This window comes from Ictalurus punctatus, chromosome 12, assembly GCF_001660625.3.
Source record: "Ictalurus punctatus breed USDA103 chromosome 12, Coco_2.0, whole genome shotgun sequence".
In the NCBI taxonomy this organism is placed as follows: Eukaryota; Metazoa; Chordata; class Actinopteri; order Siluriformes; family Ictaluridae; genus Ictalurus; species Ictalurus punctatus.
In genome coordinates, this window is record NC_030427.2 from 6,561,662 (window position 1) to 6,581,799 (window position 20,138).

A 20,138-nucleotide genomic window follows, 5' to 3' on the forward strand; every position below is an offset into this window, starting at 1 on the left:
AAAAAAATCAAATTGGAGTAGGTCGGGCAACTGATTATATGAGTTTGTTCGAAAAACCACTTTCCTTTGCTCCTAGCGCCTTCTCGTTCGCTCTATAGCGTTTTGAGCGGAAAAAGAGCACAAGTGTGTAAGGAGACACAGGATGAATGCAAACTAGTTTTGTTATGGTACTTTTGATTCAAAGTGACTGTCTAGACATAAAATGTCACTTTTTTCACCTTATCATACTTTTTCATCAACTTTTGCATTTTAATGTAAACAATGTTATTTCGTAATATTTTGGGTCAGAAACATTTCATAGTACTATACTATGTCTAACTATGTGAAAAAAATCAAATTGGAGCAGGTCGGGCATCTGATTATATGAGTTTGTTAGAAAAACCACTTTCCTTTGCTCCTAGCGCCTTCTCGTTCGCTCTATAGCGTTTTGAGCGGATAAAGAGCACAAGAGTGTAAGGAGACACAGGATGAATGCAAACTAGTTTTGTTATGATACTTTTGATTCAAAGTGACTGTCTAGACATAAAATGTCACTTTTTTCACCTTATCATACTTTTTCATCAACTTTTGCATTTTAATGTAAACAATCATATTTCGTAATATTTTGGGTCAGAAACATTTCATAGTACTATACTATGTCTAACTATGTGAAAAAAATCAAATTGGAGTAGGTCGGGCAACTGATTATATGAGTTTGTTAGAAAAACCACTTTCCTTTGCTCCTAGCGCCTTCTCGTTCGCTCTATAGCGTTTTGAGCGGATAAAGAGCACAAGTGTGTAAGGAGACACAGGATGAATGCAAACTAGTTTTGTTATGGTACTTTTGATTCAAAGTGACTGTCTAGACAAGTAGTTATATCATACACTTTCTGTCAAACTGTCAATCAAAGTGTTGTGTGTGATAATTTATGACCCTCTGTGCTTCCCTGACTGGCAGGTCTGTAGGGGTGGTGAGGGGGGTAACCCTATGGAGTTTATCAGATGGTCAATCTGGCTCCTTTGTGTCTGGGGGTGTTGTGGAGAGGTGTGTGTTGGGGGGAATAGTCCCCCTCCCGACAAAAGGTGTTTATGTTAATGAGTTTGGTTTTTGGTGGGGTGAAATACGTCTGAAAAGAAATAATGTTTTTAATATGGGGCTGTGTTTGTGTTACTTTGTGGCGTTATTTCGTTTGTGTAAACACATTGTTAGAAAAGCATGATGTTTGAATGTGTACATATATGAGTAGAATATTTGTTTTGTGAAATAAATGAAAACAATTGTTGATTATGTTTTTTAGGGATCCCGTTTTACCTTTGAATAAAAAGTTTAGGAGTTAAAGCGTCTTTTTTAGAAAAAAGAATCTGTTTAAAATAATCGTTTGTATTACATACATTCTAAACACAAACCTTCAGGATGTAAAAAATGATCAAAAGAGATGTTTAAAAAGAATCCGTATTACCAGGTTTCCCAAAAAACACATAAAAACTTTAGGAGGTAAAAATGGTTAAAAGAGCTGTTTAAAAAGAATAGCGCGTATTACACGACTTCTAAACAAAGATCCTTACGAGGTAAAAATGTTAAAGTGCTGGCTAAAAGAATCTCCGTAATGTTTAAACTAGGAGAGCAGTATTTTCCAGAGATGTCTTCCAGTCGCTGTGTTAAGCAGTAATGAAGTTAAACGGAGACGCCTCACTCTCGCTAAACCCCGCCCACACATACGTGTTTTCAGACACGCCTCTCTCTCTGTCTCTCTAAACACACCCATTCACATGTTTTCAACGTAGCCAGTACGTTCTGTCAAAATGTCAATCACGGCGGTAGAACTAGAGGGCTAATTTATGGCCTCGTCCATGACAGGCCTGCGTTTCTCTAGGAGTGCTTAATTTATGGCTCTTTGTTTCTTCCTGACCAAAGAGTTTTTTATGACTAGGGGGGTCGTGGTGTGATCCTACAGATTGTTTATGATAATGAGTGTCTGCGGGGGTGTTAATTGCTTTACGACACACCCTACAATAGGTATGCTTTATGTTTAAAAGTACGGCCAGTTACGCAGAAGTCTCTAAGATCGCGGCCGTGTATCAGAGCGCTGTGTAATTTTAGGCGAATCGTCGATTCTCGTTTTAACTCACCTTTAAAGCTTTATATATTATTTTTGAGAATACTTCAAAGAGGAGATGGCTGTCTGTCGCAACAGTAAGTGTTTTATTATTATTATTATTATTATAATTGTTATTATTATTATTATTATTATTATTATTACACATAGTTAAGAATGTTTTTATTTATAAACGAATTTATGGGTTTATTGTGGTGAATAAAACAGGTATCTAACGCTACAGGTGATGATGATATTGTGTCTATCCCGGACATCGTAGACGAAATCAGGTTTCTGAACAAGGCAAGCGGTACGTGCGTTGTTATTCTTTATAATTGTTCGATCCTATGTATGATGTGTATGTGTTTAACGCTTTTACTTCTTTTTTTCACAAAGGGTCGAACACAGAAGTCCCGCGAGTCAGGTTTGAAAACCCCGTGCTGGGTAAGATCTGTGATAATGAGATATTTATCTGTTATGTTTAAAAAGCGGTTTAAGATGTTTTCTTACGTATTGTGTTCGTTTGTTTACTGTTCAAGGCTTGTCAAATCTTGTAGACAAGATCGCTGCACCCGAGTTCAAAAATAGTGCTGCGGTCTCCACTGAACTCGGTATACCAACGAACTCTGGAAAGGCCAAGCGTAAAACAGTCGCTCAGGTCCACAGCGCGGGTGTCGCTACGTCTAAACGTAAACGATCAAGATCTCCCCCACGATCGACAGACGGTGTGTAGCATGTATTTTTATTTTTTTTATTTTATTTTTTTTTTTAAAGAGTGTTTCATCATCCTAATTAGTGCCGGTATCCTAAGCAATGTTTTGTGTTTTTTTCCCCAAACAGAGTCATCTGTGAATGAACCGAGCGCTATAGACTCGTGTTTGAATTGGAATCAGGAGCTGTTAGATTCGTGGGACGCATGTGTATTTACCCCGGTTCCCGGAGACGATCTGCCTTCAAACCAAGAAGCATTTGGTCGCGAGGCTACTGATGTTATAGACAATAACAGAGACTCGGCGGAGGTGATACGAACCGGGTTCAAGGCCATCGAGGATCGTACTGCTGGTTTTGAAAAGACTTTTGCCAGCGTCACCGAGCGTCTGGACATTATAGAGAAGAATCAGCGTCTTTATAATCAAAGTCTTGTGGAAACTTTACAAAACCATACCATCACACATAAAAAAATCATAGCAACCCAGAGGCTTCTTGCTGGGGAGATTCGTCGCGTTGATCACAATCAACACCTGACGGCGGAATTGTTAAAACAGTTTGTACAGTTAGTTAAAAACAAGAAACTCGGGTGAGTTGTACAATAAGTATTTTATAACCCCTGTGTGTGTGTGTGTGTGTGTGTGTGTGTGTGTGTGTGTGTGTGTGTGTGTGTGTGTGTGTGTGTGTGTGTGTGCGTTTATTTGCTGGTGTGTATCTGGTTTACGGTGTGTGATTTTTACTAGTTTTTGTTTCAATAATAAAAATGTCAAAGCGGTGTGGTGAAAACTCGTGTAATCTGGGAGCTGCAATTAAATTTAGAAGATGCGACGACGATGATCTGTGTACTTTTGAACAGCGTTGCACCACAGAGACGTTACAGGGTTTAATTCGGACAATGGAGGATCTGAATAGACAGCAGTCTACCACCGATACTTTGTTGGACTTATTAAACATTGTTAGATCAATGGCTGAGGTTCAAACAGAGCCGCTGCCTAATTCGTTTTCAGACATCGGTTCAAATTCGTTGTTAGTCAGCGATTCAAATTCACAGCAGGTGGGGTGCGGGTCGGACAGTCAATCGTTTAATCCTTCGGAACCAAATTTTGGGTTATCCGAAGCAGCTATTGAGTCTATCTTAAGAGAGGGTGGGTCTGTTGGTGATTATACGGTGGTACCGAGACGCAGATTTAATGGTCTGGAGATACGGCGTCGTATAAACATGCGTGTGATAACCGCTCCAGACCTGGCAGCGTACGCTATATTTCTGCATGATATCATGTCTGAAATAGTGTCGTTTTCCAGACTGCTGGCCGGCGATGGGGGCTTAATCAACATTACCTTGAGAGGCCCTAGTCTACCCTCTGACGTTAACGCTGTCTTGTCACCTGATAACGATTACGATTTGCACATATTCACACAACAACTAGAGAACATTATGCAAAGTAATTCTGACGTACGGGCTGATGAATGTCTAGATCTGTACGTGTCTATAGCTCGCGGTAAACACGGTGGCGCTTATCGAAAGATACGTGATTTAGCTCATAACGAGGTGATTGCCAGAAACAGAATGAATCTGTTCTGTCCTAACAACATATCTAACAATCTGTGTTTTGCGATCTGTCTGTCCCATTTTCTACAACCGCATACGTCATGTGGTGAACTCGAGTCGTTAGCAGCGTCTCTACAGAAAACTGCAGGGTATTCGGTACAACAAAAGATAGGGTTTGATGACATCACGCGATTTGAACGGTTGTTACATGTTAAAATAGTGGTGTTCCATAGGACATGTTCTGGTCTGTTGGAACACTTTACGAACAATGACGAGCCTCATAATAAGACCGTGTTCTTGTATTTACACAACGAACATTATTTCTTGATTAAGAACCTAAAAGCATTCATCGGTACACCATACGTGTGCGAATACTGCTATCGTGGTTTTACTAGCCGCAGAGACCACAGGTGTAAATACGTTTGCGATGTATGTAATGCACCTGATTGTCATAAATACGCTGGCAAAACGAGGCAATGTCACGATTGTTTGCGGTACTGCAGATCAACCTACTGTTACAACGCCCATAAACAAATGCAAACAGGACAACCGTACGCTCAGTGTGACGTCACTAAATACTGTCAGAAATGTAATAGGCGATATCACGTCAACGGAGCAGTACCAAAAAAACATGTGTGCCCTGCAGAACACTGTATCCACTGTAAAGCTGAGTTGGTTAATGACGGAGTACACCAATGTTTCATACAACCGATAAAAATGGAACCACCTAGCGACAAATACATTTATTATGATTTTGAGACACAACACACGGACGGTAAACACGTGGCAAATTTCGTATGCGCCATTACATTTAAAGGGGAAGAGTTCACAGCCGCTGGTACAGACTGTATAGATCAACTTGTTAAAAAGTTTAGACAGCCTCATTATCAGAATTACACATGGGTTGCACACAACGCTTCAGGGTTTGACAATTTTATACTGTTGGAATATTTTGCAAAAGCAGGGCTAACACTCCAAATTACTATGCAAGGCTGTCGGATCATCTTAATGTATGATAAGACATTCAAGCAACGTTTCATCGATAGCTACTCTTTCATCCCTATGCGTCTGTCCATGACATCCGCTGCGTTAAATCTAACCTGTGCTGAGAAAGGTCATTTTCCACATCTGTTCAATAGAACCGAAAATGAAGACTACGTAGGCCCATACCCTGATAAGTATTTCTACGGCTATGAGACAATGTCTGACAAAGAGAGGGCTCTGTTTGATGAGTGGTATGTTACGGTGTCGGGTAAGGTTTTTGATTTAAAAAAAGAACTCGCCATGTACGGCAAGAACGATGTCGTTTTGCTCCGTGAGGCATGCATGAAGTACCGTGACGAATTCATACAATGTACCAAACTCGACCCGTTCAGATACACCACTTTAGCAGCGTGCTGCATGGCCGTGTATAAAACCCACTATCTACCTAAAGACACACTAGCTCTGACCCATAACAATGCATACACAAATCAGAACAAGACATATTCAGCCGTTTCCATTGAATGGCTTGAATATGTCAAAACAACACGAGGCGTGAACATTCAGCACGCTTTAAATCATGGAGAGATGGTGATTGGAAAATATCATCTCGATGGTTATTATGAAAAGGATGGTATCAAATATGGGTTCGAATTCAACGGATGCATGTTTCACGGGCATGAATGTCGTTATAACCCAAACCATTTACATCCGTTATCAAAAGTGCCCTACGGTTTGCTCAGAAGACAGTTTGATGATAAGGTCGAAATTTTGGAAAAGGCGTATGGTCTCGATGTTGAGGTGATGTGGGAATGTGATTGGAATAACGCTAAACAGAACGATGTCGCTGTAATGGCGTTTATGTCCACTTACATACATCCTGAACGATTGAAACCGCGCAACGCGCTATTCGGTGGTCGTACTAACGCGTACAAATTGTATCACAAAGCCGACAATAGTGAAAAAATACGATATGTCGACTTTACAAGTTTGTACCCCTTTTGCCAGGCCAAAAAATGTTACCCCATAGGACATCCACAAATAATTTTCAAGGATTTTGAACCTCTTGAAAATTATTATGGGTTTGTCAAGGCTACAGTACTGCCACCGCGAAAACTGCTTCACCCCGTCCTTCCCTATAGGACCGGTGGTAAGCTTATGTTTCCACTTTGTCGTACATGCGCCGAACATCAGAATCAGACAGACCCGTGTGGTCATACTGATGAGGAAAGAGCTATTTCAGGGTGTTGGGTCAGCATAGAGCTGTTGAAAGGTGTGGAAAAGGGTTATATTGTAACGAACGTGGACGAGGTGTGGCATTTTCCACAACGGTCAGAAACTTTGTTTTGTGATTATGTTAAAACATTTTTACAATATAAACAAGAGGCCAGCGGTTTCCCCGCACACGTTATGACAGACGCAGACAAGGAATCCTACATCTCAGACTACTTTGAGAAAGAGGGGATTAAGATGGACGCCGGTAAGATAAGTCGCAATCCAGCACGGCGTTCTATTAACAAACTTCTGCTGAACTCACTTTGGGGTCGTTTCTCCATGCGTGAAAACTTGCCGTGTACAGAGTTAATTTCGGATCCGGAACAATTTACACAGCACATATTCGGTGACGGGTATGATGTTAAACACTTTTCCTTCGTTTCAGACAGCGTGGCTCTAATTCAGTGGTGTTATGCGGATGGGAAAGGGGGGCAGACTCGCGACATCAACATCTTTCTCGGGGCTTTCACAACAGCTCATGCCCGTCTAGAACTTTACGAATTAATGGACAAATTGGGTGACAGGCTGTTGTACAGTGACACAGACAGTGTGATCTTTACATCTAGAGAGGGCGACTGGGAACCTCCGTTGGGCCCCTATCTCGGTAATTTAACTGACGAGGTTGGTGCTGGTGATCATATTGTAGAATTTTGTTCAGGCGGTCCGAAAACATACGGCTACCGCACTGCGAAGGGTAAGGTTTGCATGAAAGCCAAAGGTGTCACGCTCAACGCAGTAAATTCAAAAGCCATTAGATTAGACACCCTGATTGGACTTGTCGATCACTACGTCGTGGGGGAGGATAATAGTCGTCATATACTGGCATACACAGATACCATTGTACGTAATAAAAAACAATTCACACTACACAACAGGTCAGTTGTTAAAAAGTTTAAGGTTGTGTACAACAAACGCTTACTGCTCCCAGATTTCACAACGATCCCATATGGCTTCTGACAATCTCTTTGGACATAGGGGTGTGCGAGACACAGAGGGGTTTGATTTCCGATTACATCACCCTTTCTCGTGTGTGATAAGCGGTCCTTCAAACTCGGGGAAGTCATATTTTGTAAAAATGTTGTTGCAAAATGCTGTACATTTGATATCTAAAAAAATTGAAAATATTGTGTATATTTATGATTGTTGGCAACCGTTGTATGATGAATTGTTGAAAATGTACAAAATAAAATTTGTTGAAGGATTACCACAGACTCTGAATGATGATGCTCTGTTTCCGACCAACGCGGTTAATTTGTTAATCCTCGATGATCTGATGAAAGAGGCCAGCGGGAGCAACGAAGTGGAGAAGGTCTTTACCCAATATGTACATCATAGAAATCTTAGCGCTATTTATATTGTACAGAATTTATTTTGCCAAGGGAAATCCAGTAGGACCATCAGTTTAAACACGAATTATCTAATGTTGTTTAAAAATCCCAGAGATGCTAATCAAGTCAGTGTTCTAGGAAGACAAATGTATCCAGGCAACACAAAATTTTTTATGGAATGTTATCGAGACGCAACCAGCAAGCCTTTCGGGTATCTGCTGATTGATTATAAAACAAAAACTCCCGAACACTATCGGCTCAGAACAGATTTACTTGCGCCACACCCTGTGGTATATCTCCAGAAAAGAAGATAGCGAAATGTCAGCCAGACTTTGTAGAAACCTGCCGCTTTTAAAAATATTATTAAAAGCGTCACCCAAACAAAGACGGATTATTTTACAAACTGCCACAGACGAGCTCATTGCGACATTGTGTGAAGTAGCTCTTAACGTTCTCTACGGCAACATACCTCTCACATCTCAACAATACCAGAAGCTCAGAAGAAGGAAAAGCGTAATCAAATTTGTAGCGGATAAGACTGTTGGTGTTAAAAGAAAGAGACGTGTAATAAATCAACAGGGGGGATTTCTTCTACCGCTCTTAAGCGTAGCTATCCCTTTCATCTCCAGCCTGATTGCATCTAGATAACAGAGGGAATGGAGTACGCAGAGAAAATGTTTTTAGTCCCGCAGCACCAGTTGGACAAACTAAAGACCGGGACAGCACGCGAATCTATTCAACAAATCGTGGAGAATGATTTGGACATTGCTATAAGAAATATCTTGCACCGCTCTGACTTGGACAGTTATGAAAAAGCGAAGCTGTACACAAACGTTTTACAGCGCTTTTTAACAGTCGCTAGACAAGGGGACCGTGAAAACAGCACATTAACATTGACACCTATGCAGACTGAGCATCCTGAACAAGAAAAGCCGTCTGCGCCGCCCGGCGTAAAACACCACGACGGTCTAGATAACGTCGCGGCGGATATTTTGAAGAATATTCCGCAGAGGAGTGTAAAAAACGCTCGCTACATTTTAGATAAAATGTCTAAAATGAGAGATGTCACATCTTGGGACGATTCGGGGGAGTTTGTGTTTAACGGTAGAACTATTCCCGGCTCACATATGCTCGATTTAGTTAAAGGCATCACGGCTCCGCAAAAGATTTCCGATGCCCGAAGACCTGTCGGCTGGCTCGAATTTCTGGAGGCTTTTGCTACTTTAAACATACCATACTCAACGGTGCCAAACCATTCTGTCAGACACGCAATTAAATCTTTCAAAACCAAATCGACTTCGCCTATAACCAACTCGTCTAAGAGGCGTAAAAAAGAGAAAATACTTCCGAGCACACCATCAGCACAATCAAATTATTCAGATGGCCCTGTATTCAAATCACCCACTCTTGACCCGAGGCAGTGGCTGCGTTTTTAATCCACGAGTTTTCTTTTGTTTATGATCTTGTTATTATCTGTATTGCTGTATGTGGTGTTTGTATAACAATAATAATAATGATGTTAATAATAATAATAAAGAGTCAAAAAAGAAGAAGAAATCTATTTTCTTTGTTTTTATTGAAAATATCTAGTGTTAGACATAAACATTTCACCTGTCTGAACACAACGAATACATTTGAAAACATTTTCATTACAAAGACCTTTTTTTAGTTTTAGTTTTTTCATAAATGCTGACACCATCTTGTCGTTTTTAATAAAATCGCCGGTATACATCTTCAGCACTCGGTCATAATCATGTCCCTTCACCATGTGATAGAGAAAAAACACACAATGCTGCCCGCAGGTCTCTGATGAAAAATCTTGGACCTGTACTGCTGAATGTTGAATCACTCTAGAATTTCGGTTTAAAAAGTTTTTGATATTCTGTGGAAAACGATTGTCATCTGGTTTATTACCAAAGCTGTCGAAAAAACAACCCACGCCGACCTCGTTTATGTAGATGGCTAGCCAGTGTTCACCCGGGAGTCCTGAAGGATGCGTGTTGATTATCACCATGGATGGTAATTTTCTCAAGGGGGCTTTTGGTAGGTGGTCACACGGTAGTACGCCGAGAAAATGGGTGTTACACGAGATCTTATCCATTATTGCCGTAAGCTGGATGGTGTCCATTCTGCCTATTAATAGTAATCAACCAGGATCTGTCTGCGATTTGACACTTCGATGATGCTGTCAAATATGGCATAAACGATTAAGTTGATCGTTCGGGGTAGAGGTTGTCTAAAACGTGCTTCTAGCCTAATGTTCCCAGACTTGATAAGCGACACGTGTTGACTGCAGTCTTCGTCCGGCGTGAGATTAAACGCATAAAGGGTATACCCATGCAGAAAATCCTCCCTATCAATAGCTAGAGGTTGATTTTTAAGATGCTTTCCAGAAGCCAGCGCTAACTGGTAAAATTCGCGTACCGCAGAGCCACTTCCATATTCAGGCTGCAGGGGTTTAGCGGGGTGTTGTTGGCCGTCCAGATAAACTGCCAAAAATTCTAGGTCATAGTTTTTAAAGGCGAACGGATTTTTATCATACGAGCCTGTAAACGCATCATTATCAACCATAGCCAGAACAACGGATTTTGGTAGAGTTCCTAAGAACAAGTTTTCTTGATTACAAACACGTGAACCTACAGGGATTGAGAAGTTTTTCACACACACCCTGTCGATGGGGTATTTGGCTGGCGTCGAGAGCAATGCTTGCGCGTGCCCCAATCTCACACCTGGTGATACCGACACTTTTTTCACAAACAGTGAAGCTGACACGATGTTTAGTTTATAGGCCACAGCGCCGCTCCTCATCAAACAGAATTCATCTTTCGCCCTCGTCATGCGAATTTTAATGTCCACGCCGTTAAGCATTAGTTTTTCTTGAAAGAATATGTCACTGTGAATGGGGGCCAGTAGTTCAACAACGTTGCTGGCGTTGGTAAATGCAGCTCGTTTGGTCAAACCTCTGTTACCGCCGGCGGGGTCCGTTACGTCCATGTGACCGGCGGTGTCTTTGTAAAAGAGCCCCGCTGAAAACAGCGTTTCAAGAGCGTCTTTACCATAATTGGTGAGACACTCTATTATGCATCGATAAGGATATGTGTTGGAACTTTGTGATATGAGACGGTCTCCAAGCGACACGTCCACTTGTGAAAATATCGTAGATCCGGCATAGTTAATAAGCCCCACGGGGGCTCCGTCTGCTATGTCTGTGCCGTCTGCGTTAGTGATTTTGAGACGCAAAAAAACCAAGGTGTTGTTTAGGTCCACATAATCCTCGCCAGTCCCCGCTATAAAAAACTCCAGAGGCGATGTTTCTGATATTGCTGACAACGGTGGCACTTCTATATATGTATTTTTTTCAATAACGGTCTGTGTTAATGGTACTGTGAATAGGTCCAGCTCGGTTTTTAAACATTCTTCTGACATATTGTGTAGTAAAGACATGGTCTAAAATATTGTTTTAACGCAGGTCTTTGGTCTTTTTGCTGTAGAGCTGGTTGGCGTCTTCTTGTGCTTGCGTTTTACAACTGACGATTTCTTTGTGTTATGTTTTCTTTTCTTCGTCGTTTGGCCACTCCTCCGAGTCCCTGGCGGTTTAGATGCTCTTCTGCGAGCCATCACCATTAGTCCGGATCCATCTTGAGTGTTATTATTGTTGTTGTTATTATTATTAAATGTATGCGATAATGTATTGCTAACAACATCGCTTAGTATGTTTTTTGCTGCTGATTTAAGATGTGGTTTGGCTATGGTAAAACCGCGTTTTAGCAAAGGAATGGCCATTCTAAAGAGACCTCTAAACACACCCCCTAACCCGGCTCCGTACATAACTCCGCCCCCTGCATAACCGGGGAGACCATTCCCCGCTTGATTCTGGTAATATTGCACGTAACGCAAAGGGTCTGTGTGGTGATTGTTGAAATATGCCATTATGATTATTTTTTAAACAAATTGTTTCACAGGCCTAAAATGCAGCTTGGCACACACCTTCCCGTAACTGAAGCGCACGTCTCGATTTTGATCGTCTTTCACCTGTATGGTTATCTCACTGACGGACGATTTATTAACCGATACGTAGTGTGGGGTGTCGTATCTAACACTAACATTCTTGTGGTTCTCCCCCTCTATATGTACACATCTCAGTAGCGGCACGTAGAAATCCCCCACGTTCTGGTATTCTATGATATCGGTATAAATATACATACTGTAAAACCCCGCGTTAATATCAGCCTGAAAAGGTGCATAAGTCATGCCAGATCTTTCAACAGCATGGTCCGTAGTTTCAATAGCAACTCCCGGTTTTAATCCTAAAATGTTGGCCACCTTTCCATAAAATGTCAGCGATGTCTTCGGGGGGCCTTTGAGAAAAATTTTATTTTTAACATGGTCATAGCCGAGACTCGCACGTTGTGTGAGAGTCGCGTTGATCTCCCTGATCAAAAAAACGACGTCGTCATAATATCCAGTCTTTAACCTGTAAGATGCGTTTGATATACTGCCTTCAATATTATATTCGGTGACCCGATTCTCAGTCTTCGTTGTTTCACCACAGTTGAAAATGAACGTAGCATCTTCCTCATTAAATGTGTACCACGACAGCGGATATTCAAATTCGATTAACCCGACTTGCCATTCTCCTTTTAGATTGATAGTTTTCGATAATCGAGTTGTATAACACGAGATACTATTTTCCGGATAAACGGTCCTTGAGGCATTACAGGGAAGCGTTACATAAAAACCACCAGCAGTCATGGTTGGTTTTTACATGAATGTGTGCCGTCTACGAGGTTTCGTCTGTTTATATGGGGTTCTGTACATCGACCAATTCTTTCTGGTCGATCCACGATGCGAATTTTGAGGGCCATCCGAGCCATCTAACCAATACCATTGTTTTTCGACCTTGTTTCTTCTTGTCTAAAATTTTTTCCACTTTAAATGTTTTGTTTTTGTTCACAAATATTTTTTGTAATTCCTCTTCATAAAATACACCATCGATGACATCGCCGTCATAATCACACAACCTATAGACGGGACGTTCGCGTGATATGCATTCTGTTATAGTGAAAAACTCGTGCGTGTAGTTTTCTTTATAACCTTTTGCGAACGGCCCTCTTACTTTAGAAATTCTAACAATGTCGCCAACTTTATATTTAAATTTAGGGGTTACGCCGGGGCCGTCTTTAGATCCATATAGGTTTTTATACACGGCAGATTCATTTTCTTTGGACACATCAATAGGTCTCATCTTAATGCTCCTGTGATAGCTGGCGTTGTATCCGTCCGTGATGTCTTGTAGAACATCGATATAGCGTTTGGAGTTTGTAGCAGTTAAATATCTCCACATCCGACCTTTTAAGGTTCTATTAAACCGCTCGACGATGCACGCTTTTAAATCGGTGGCTGTTGCAAAATGTTCTATGTTGTACTTTTTTGTCATGCTTTGAAAATGTTTATTAAAAAATTCTTTCCCATTATCTGTCTGTAGTTTACGGGGCACCCTGCCCTCATCCAGTATAGATTGGAAAGCTTTAGACACCTCGACACCGGATTTGTTTTTTAAAACCCGAGTCCACGCATATTTACTAAACATGTCTATGCACGTCAACAGAAAATGAACGTTGTCGTTTTCCTTGGCGTATGCAGACATATCGACCAGATCTGCCTGAAACTGCATATCAATACCATAAACAAAAACACGATTTCTTTTGTATTTTAGCGGTGCAGTTCTGTGTAACGTGTAAGCATCCTCGCCGGCGAGCCAATCCGAAACTTGTTTATCTGTTAGACGAACCCCTGTTTCCTTTAAAACACCGTCTTTTAAACGTTTTTTACCACCAAAAGACCCCGCATTTGAAGGTGTGTAATAGACTTTTTTCAGGTCTGCTGTCATGTCTCCTGACATGTCGACACTTTAACAAGTACAATAGAATAACACAGATGGTCTTAAACGTCTTGGTATTTATTTCAGTAAAAGATCATAAACGTTATCATACATCATCATTGAGGGAGTGTAGGAATTTTATACACATCACAATGTTTTTGTCAACCACATACGCTATAAATGCGTCTATTATTTCACAGACATCTGTCTGGTCATTTCTCGACATCAGAATTTCACACACATCATACACATACGTACACATACATAAAATGTCTGCAATTCTAATACGTGTCCCACATTCAGTCACAATATCTAGTATTTTTGTGATAGAAACCAAAATCGGTTCGCATGCGTTAATACACATATGTACCAAAGCAGTCCAATCACACACCGTACCTCGCACAAGACACATCTGATTCACGAGATTTGTTAGACGTCTCGGGTCAACATCGCATCCGTTTACAACTACGGATACACCAACACGGTCCGTAAGGCATTTGTACAACAGACCGGACATCTCGCACCTAATACGGCGTTTAAGCAGACTCTTTGCTAATCCTGTAGCGCTGCACACATTCCCCATCTCAAACGGTTGGTGCGACCCCCTTCCAGCTGTCCACGGCGTCGTAGACGATCTGCTCGCTGCTGACATCCACAAGTTTCTCTCTGACCTCGTTGAGCCTTTGCACGATGTACACTTCGTCCCGCAGCTCGTGTAGAACGGCATCCACCGATCCTTGAATTCTCTGTGGGTTAACCCTCAAACCAAACCGACTCAAGGCTTGAGCGATGAAATGTTTAAGCCCTGGTTTGAGCAGATCACGCGATAGTTCCTCAAAGTATTTGTCAAAGAAATACGCGTCAGGTTCGAAGAGACAAGAGTGTCTAAGCTGACTCGGATGATCCACTTCGCACCCCAAACAGAGATCTTTCAGTTTTTTATTGATAACATGCTCCAGAAGGACCACGACTGTCGCTTTTATAATCTTGAACGCGTCAGATCGAATACAGCCGTCTGTGTCATCAACACCGATGTAGGCCGAGGCGCCAGTTAAAGAGCCGCTGATTCCGTACGGAGTTGTGAGGAAACTTAGGTTGTGATATCCTAATTCCTTGCAGAAATTATCCAACCACTTGTTGTCGTATGCTTGCGGAGTGGATTCTAGCGTTGTCGCGTTGTCGTCGGGCAGAGCCGGCGCTGTCTCCGGGGTGTTGCTGTAGCAGGCGTATGTAGAATCTTGAGACATCTTCGTAATATGTGTTTAATTGTGACACAGGCCACCCCGTTTTAATCATCACAGCATGAGGGCGGTCTTAAGAGAGGATCTCCGGAGTTGGTAACGCCCTGCTCGGGGTTAAACGACAGTTCCTTTACAACCCCATCGCCCACACGAAGATTTTTTGACAAACTAATACATTGTTGTTTTTTTCTCGGAGCGAAAGTTAGCTCCTCAATCTTTTCCTCAGAGTCTCTTATAGGCGTGATGCAGAACCGTCTTCTAGAGATATTAGGAGTTCTCGGTGTAGCCATTGTTGCAGTTAGTTACAGACTGTCTTCTGTGTTTAACCATAATGTCTTAACAAACTATTTAAAACCCCATTAACACCCCCGCAGACACTCATTATCATAAACAATCTGTAGGATCACACCACGACCCCCCTAGTCATAAAAAACTCTTTGGTCAGGAAGAAACAAAGAGCCATAAATTAAGCACTCCTAGAGAAACGCAGGCCTGTCATGGACGAGGCCATAAATCAGCCCTCTAGTTCTACCGCCGTGATTGACATTTTGACAGAACGTACTGGCTACGTTGAAAACATGTGAATGGGTGTGTTTAGAGAGACAGAGAGAGAGGCGTGTCTGAAAACACGTATGTGTGGGCGGGGTTTAGCGAGAGTGAGGCGTCTCCGTTTAACTTTATTACTGCTTAACACAGCGACTGGAAGACATCTCTGGAAAATACTGCTCTCCTAGTTTAAACATTACGGAGATTCTTTTAGCCAGCACTTTAACATTTTTACCTCGTAAGGATCTTTGTTTAGAAGTCGTGTAATACGCGCTATTCTTTTTAAACAGCTCTTTTAACCATTTTTACCTCCTAAAGTTTTTATGTGTTTTTTGGGAAACCTGGTAATACGGATTCTTTTTAAACATCTCTTTTGATCATTTTTTACATCCTGAAGGTTTGTGTTTAGAATGTATGTAATACAAACGATTATTTTAAACAGATTCTTTTTTCTAAAAAAGACGCTTTAACTCCTAAACTTTTTATTCAAAGGTAAAACGGGATCCCTAAAAAACATAATCAACAATTGTTTTCATTTATTTCACAAAACAAATATTCTACTCATATATGTACACATTCAAACATCATGCTTTTCTAACAATGTGTTTACACAAACGAAATAACGCCACAAAGTAACACAAACACAGCCCCATATTAAAAACATTATTTCTTTTCAGACGTATTTCACCCCACCAAAAACCAAACTCATTAACATAAACACCTTTTGTCGGGAGGGGGACTATTCCCCCCAACACACACCTCTCCACAACACCCCCAGACACAAAGGAGCCAGATTGACCATCTGATAAACTCCATAGGGTTACCCCCCTCACCACCCCTACAGACCTGCCAGTCAGGGAAGCACAGAGGGTCATAAATTATCACACACAACACTTTGATTGACAGTTTGACAGAAAGTGTATGATATAACTACTACTTAGACATAATAAGTCACTTTTTTCACCTTATCATACTTTTTAATCAACTTTTGCATTTTAATGTAAACAATGATATTTCGTAATATTTTGGGTCAGAAACATTTCATAGTACTATACTATGTCTAACTATGTGAAAAAAATCAAATTGGAGCAGGTCGGGCATCTGATTATATGAGTTTGTTAGAAAAACCACTTTCCTTTGCTCCTAGCGCCTTCTCGTTCGCTCTATAGCGTTTTGAGCGGATAAAGAGCACAAGTGTGTAAGGAGACACAGGATGAATGCAAACTAGTTTTGTTATGGTACTTTTGATTCAAAGTGACTGTCTAGACATAATAAGTCACTTTTTTCACCTTATCATACTTTTTAATCAACTTTTGCATTTTAATGTAAACAATGATATTTCGTAATATTTTGGGTCAGAAACATTTCATAGTACTATACTATGTCTAACTATGTGAAAAAAATCAAATTGGAGCAGGTCGGGCATCTGATTATATGAGTTTGTTAGAAAAACCACTTTCCTTTGCTCCTAGCGCCTTCTCGTTCGCTCTATAGCGTTTTGAGCGGATAAAGAGCACAGGTGTGTAAGGAGACACAGGATGAATGCAAACTAGTTTTGTTATGATACTTTTGATTCAAAGTGACTGTCTAGACATAAAATGTCACTTTTTTCACCTTATCATACTTTTTCATCAACTTTTGCATTTTAATGTAAACAATGATATTTCGTAATATTTTGGGTCAGAAACATTTCATAGTACTATACTATGTCTAACTATGTGAAAAAAATCAAATTGGAGTAGGTCGGGCAACTGATTATATGAGTTTGTTAGAACAACCACTTTCCTTTGCTCCTAGCGCCTTCTCGTTCGCTCTATAGCGTTTTGCGCGGATAAAGAGCACAAGTGTGTAAGGAGACACAGGATGAATGCAAACTAGTTTTGTTATGGTACTTTTGATTCAAAGTGACTGTCTAGACATAATAAGTCACTTTTTTCACCTTATCATACTTTTTAATCAACTTTTGCATTTTAATGTAAACAATGATATTTCGTAATATTTTGGGTCAGAAACATTTCATAGTACTATACTATGTCTAACTATGTGAAAAAAATCAAATTGGAGCAGGTCGGGCATCTGATTATATGAGTTTGTTAGAAAAACCACTTTCCTTTGCTCCTAGCGCCTTCTCGTTCGCTCTATAGCGTTTTGAGCGGATAAAGAGCACAGGTGTGTAAGGAGACACAGGATGAATGCAAACTAGTTTTGTTATGATACTTTTGATTCAAAGTGACTGTCTAGACATAAAATGTCACTTTTTTCACCTTATCATACTTTTTCATCAACTTTTGCATTTTAATGTAAACAATGATATTTCGTAATATTTTGGGTCAGAAACATTTCATAGTACTATACTATGTCTAACTATGTGAAAAAAATCAAATTGGAGTAGGTCGGGCAACTGATTATATGAGTTTGTTAGAACAACCACTTTCCTTTGCTCCTAGCGCCTTCTCGTTCGCTCTATAGCGTTTTGCGCGGATAAAGAGCACAAGTGTGTAAGGAGACACAGGATGAATGCAAACTAGTTTTGTTATGGTACTTTTGATTCAAAGTGACTGTCTAGACATAAAATGTCACTTTTTTCACCTTATCATACTTTTTCATCAACTTTTGCATTTTAATGTAAACAATGATATTTCGTAATATTTTGGGTCAGAAACATTTCATAGTACTATACTATGTGAAAAAACTCAAATTGGAGTAGGTCGGGCAACTGATTATATGAGTTTGTTAGAAAAACCACTTTCCTTTGCTCCTAGCGCCTTCTCGTTCGCTCTATAGCGTTTTGAGCGGATAAAGAGCACAAGAGTGTAAGGAGACACAGGATGAATGCAAACTAGTTTTGTTATGATACTTTTGATTCAAAGTGACTGTCTAGACATAAAATGTCACTTTTTTCACCTTATCATACTTTTTCATCAACTTTTGCATTTTAATGTAAACAATCATATTTCGTAATATTTTGGGTCAGAAACATTTCATAGTACTATACTATGTCTAACTATGTGAAAAAAATCAAATTGGAGTAGGTCGGGCAACTGATTATATGAGTTTGTTAGAAAAACCACTTTCCTTTGCTCCTAGCGCCTTCTCGTTCGCTCTATAGCGTTTTGAGCGGATAAAGAGCACAAGAGTGTAAGGAGACACAGGATGAATGCAAACTAGTTTTGTTATGATACTTTTGATTCAAAGTGACTGTCTAGACATAAAATGTCACTTTTTTCACCTTATCATACTTTTTCATCAACTTTTGCATTTTAATGTAAACAATCATATTTCGTAATATTTTGGGTCAGAAACATTTCATAGTACTATACTATGTCTAACTATGTGAAAAAAATCAAATTGGAGTAGGTCGGGCAACTGATTATATGAGTTTGTTAGAAAAACCACTTTCCTTTGCTCCTAGCGCCTTCTCGTTCGCTCTATAGCGTTTTGAGCGGATAAAGAGCACAAGTGTGTAAGGAGACACAGGATGAATGCAAACTAGTTTTGTTATGGTACTTTTGATTCAAAGTGACTGTCTAGACATAATAAGTCACTTTTTTCACCTTATCATACTTTTTAATCAACTTTTGCATTTTAATGTAAACAATGATATTTCGTAATATTTTGGGTCAGAAACATTTCATAGTACTATACTATGTCTAACTATGTGAAAAAAATCAAATTGGAGTAGGTCGGGCAACTGATTATATGAGTTTGTTAGAAAAACCACTTTCCTTTGCTCCTAGCGCCTTCTCGTTCGCTCTATAGCGTTTTGAGCGGAAAAAGAGCACAAGTGTGTAAGGAGACACAGGATGAATGCAAACTAGTTTTGTTATGGTACTTTTGATTCAAAGTGACTGTCTAGACATAAAATGTCACTTTTTTCACCTTATCATACTTTTTCATCAACTTTTGCATTTTAATGTAAACAATGTTATTTCGTAATATTTTGGGTCAGAAACATTTCATAGTACTATACTATGTCTAACTATGTGAAAAAAATCAAATTGGAGTTGGTCGGGCAACTGATTATATGAGTTTGTTAGAAAAACCACTTTCCTTTGCTCCTAGCGCCTTCTCGTTCGCTCTATAGCGTTTTGAGCGGATAAAGAGCACAGGTGTGTAAGGAGACACAGGATGAATGCAAACTAGTTTTGTTATGATACTTTTGATTCAAAGTGACTGTCTAGACATAAAATGTCACTTTTTTCACCTTATCATACTTTTTCATCAACTTTTGCATTTTAATGTAAACAATGATATTTCGTAATATTTTGGGTCAGAAACATTTCATAGTACTATACTATGTCTAACTATGTGAAAAAAATCAAATTGGAGTAGGTCGGGCAACTGATTATATGAGTTTGTTCGAAAAACCACTTTCCTTTGCTCCTAGCGCCTTCTCGTTCGCTCTATAGCGTTTTGAGCGGATAAAGAGCACAAGTGTGTAAGGAGACACAGGATGAATGCAAACTAGTTTTGTTATGGTACTTTTGATTCAAAGTGACTGTCTAGACATAAAATGTCACTTTTTTCACCTTATCATACTTTTTCATCAACTTT

At 40.1% G+C, this 20,138-nt stretch overlaps 2 protein-coding genes across 2 annotated transcripts; one reads left to right on the plus strand and one right to left on the minus strand.

Moving 5' to 3' along the window:
- The first annotated feature begins 854 nt into the window (after window positions 1-854).
- LOC128634099 (uncharacterized) lies at window positions 855-3,583 on the plus strand. The gene is made up of 5 exons (XM_053684235.1): window positions 855-2,173; window positions 2,320-2,385; window positions 2,472-2,519; window positions 2,615-2,800; window positions 2,916-3,583. The coding sequence occupies exons 1-5, from the start codon at window positions 2,155-2,157 to the stop codon at window positions 3,374-3,376; spliced, it is 780 nt and encodes a 259-aa protein (XP_053540210.1). The 5' UTR covers window positions 855-2,154; the 3' UTR covers window positions 3,377-3,583.
- A 6,469-nt stretch (window positions 3,584-10,052) lies between these two features.
- On the minus strand, window positions 10,053-11,342 carry LOC124626915 (uncharacterized protein F54H12.2-like). The gene has a single exon (XM_047153077.2). It carries the CDS (start codon window positions 11,340-11,342, stop codon window positions 10,053-10,055), a length of 1,290 nt encoding a protein of 429 aa, XP_047009033.2.
- Between the last annotated feature and the right edge of the window lie 8,796 nt (window positions 11,343-20,138).

Bases quoted from the DNA above. Each gene is read 5' to 3' on its own strand.
- LOC124626915 (XM_047153077.2), bottom strand. From the start codon at position 11,342: ATGTCAGAAGAATGTTTAAAAACCGAGCTGGACCTATTCACAGTACCA.
- LOC128634099 (XM_053684235.1), top strand. The intron at 2,520-2,614 runs GTAAGATCTGTG...TTACTGTTCAAG, and splicing joins GTTTGAAAACCCCGTGCTGG to GCTTGTCAAATCTTGTAGAC. The intron at 2,801-2,915 runs GTGTGTAGCATG...TTCCCCAAACAG, and splicing joins TCCCCCACGATCGACAGACG to AGTCATCTGTGAATGAACCG.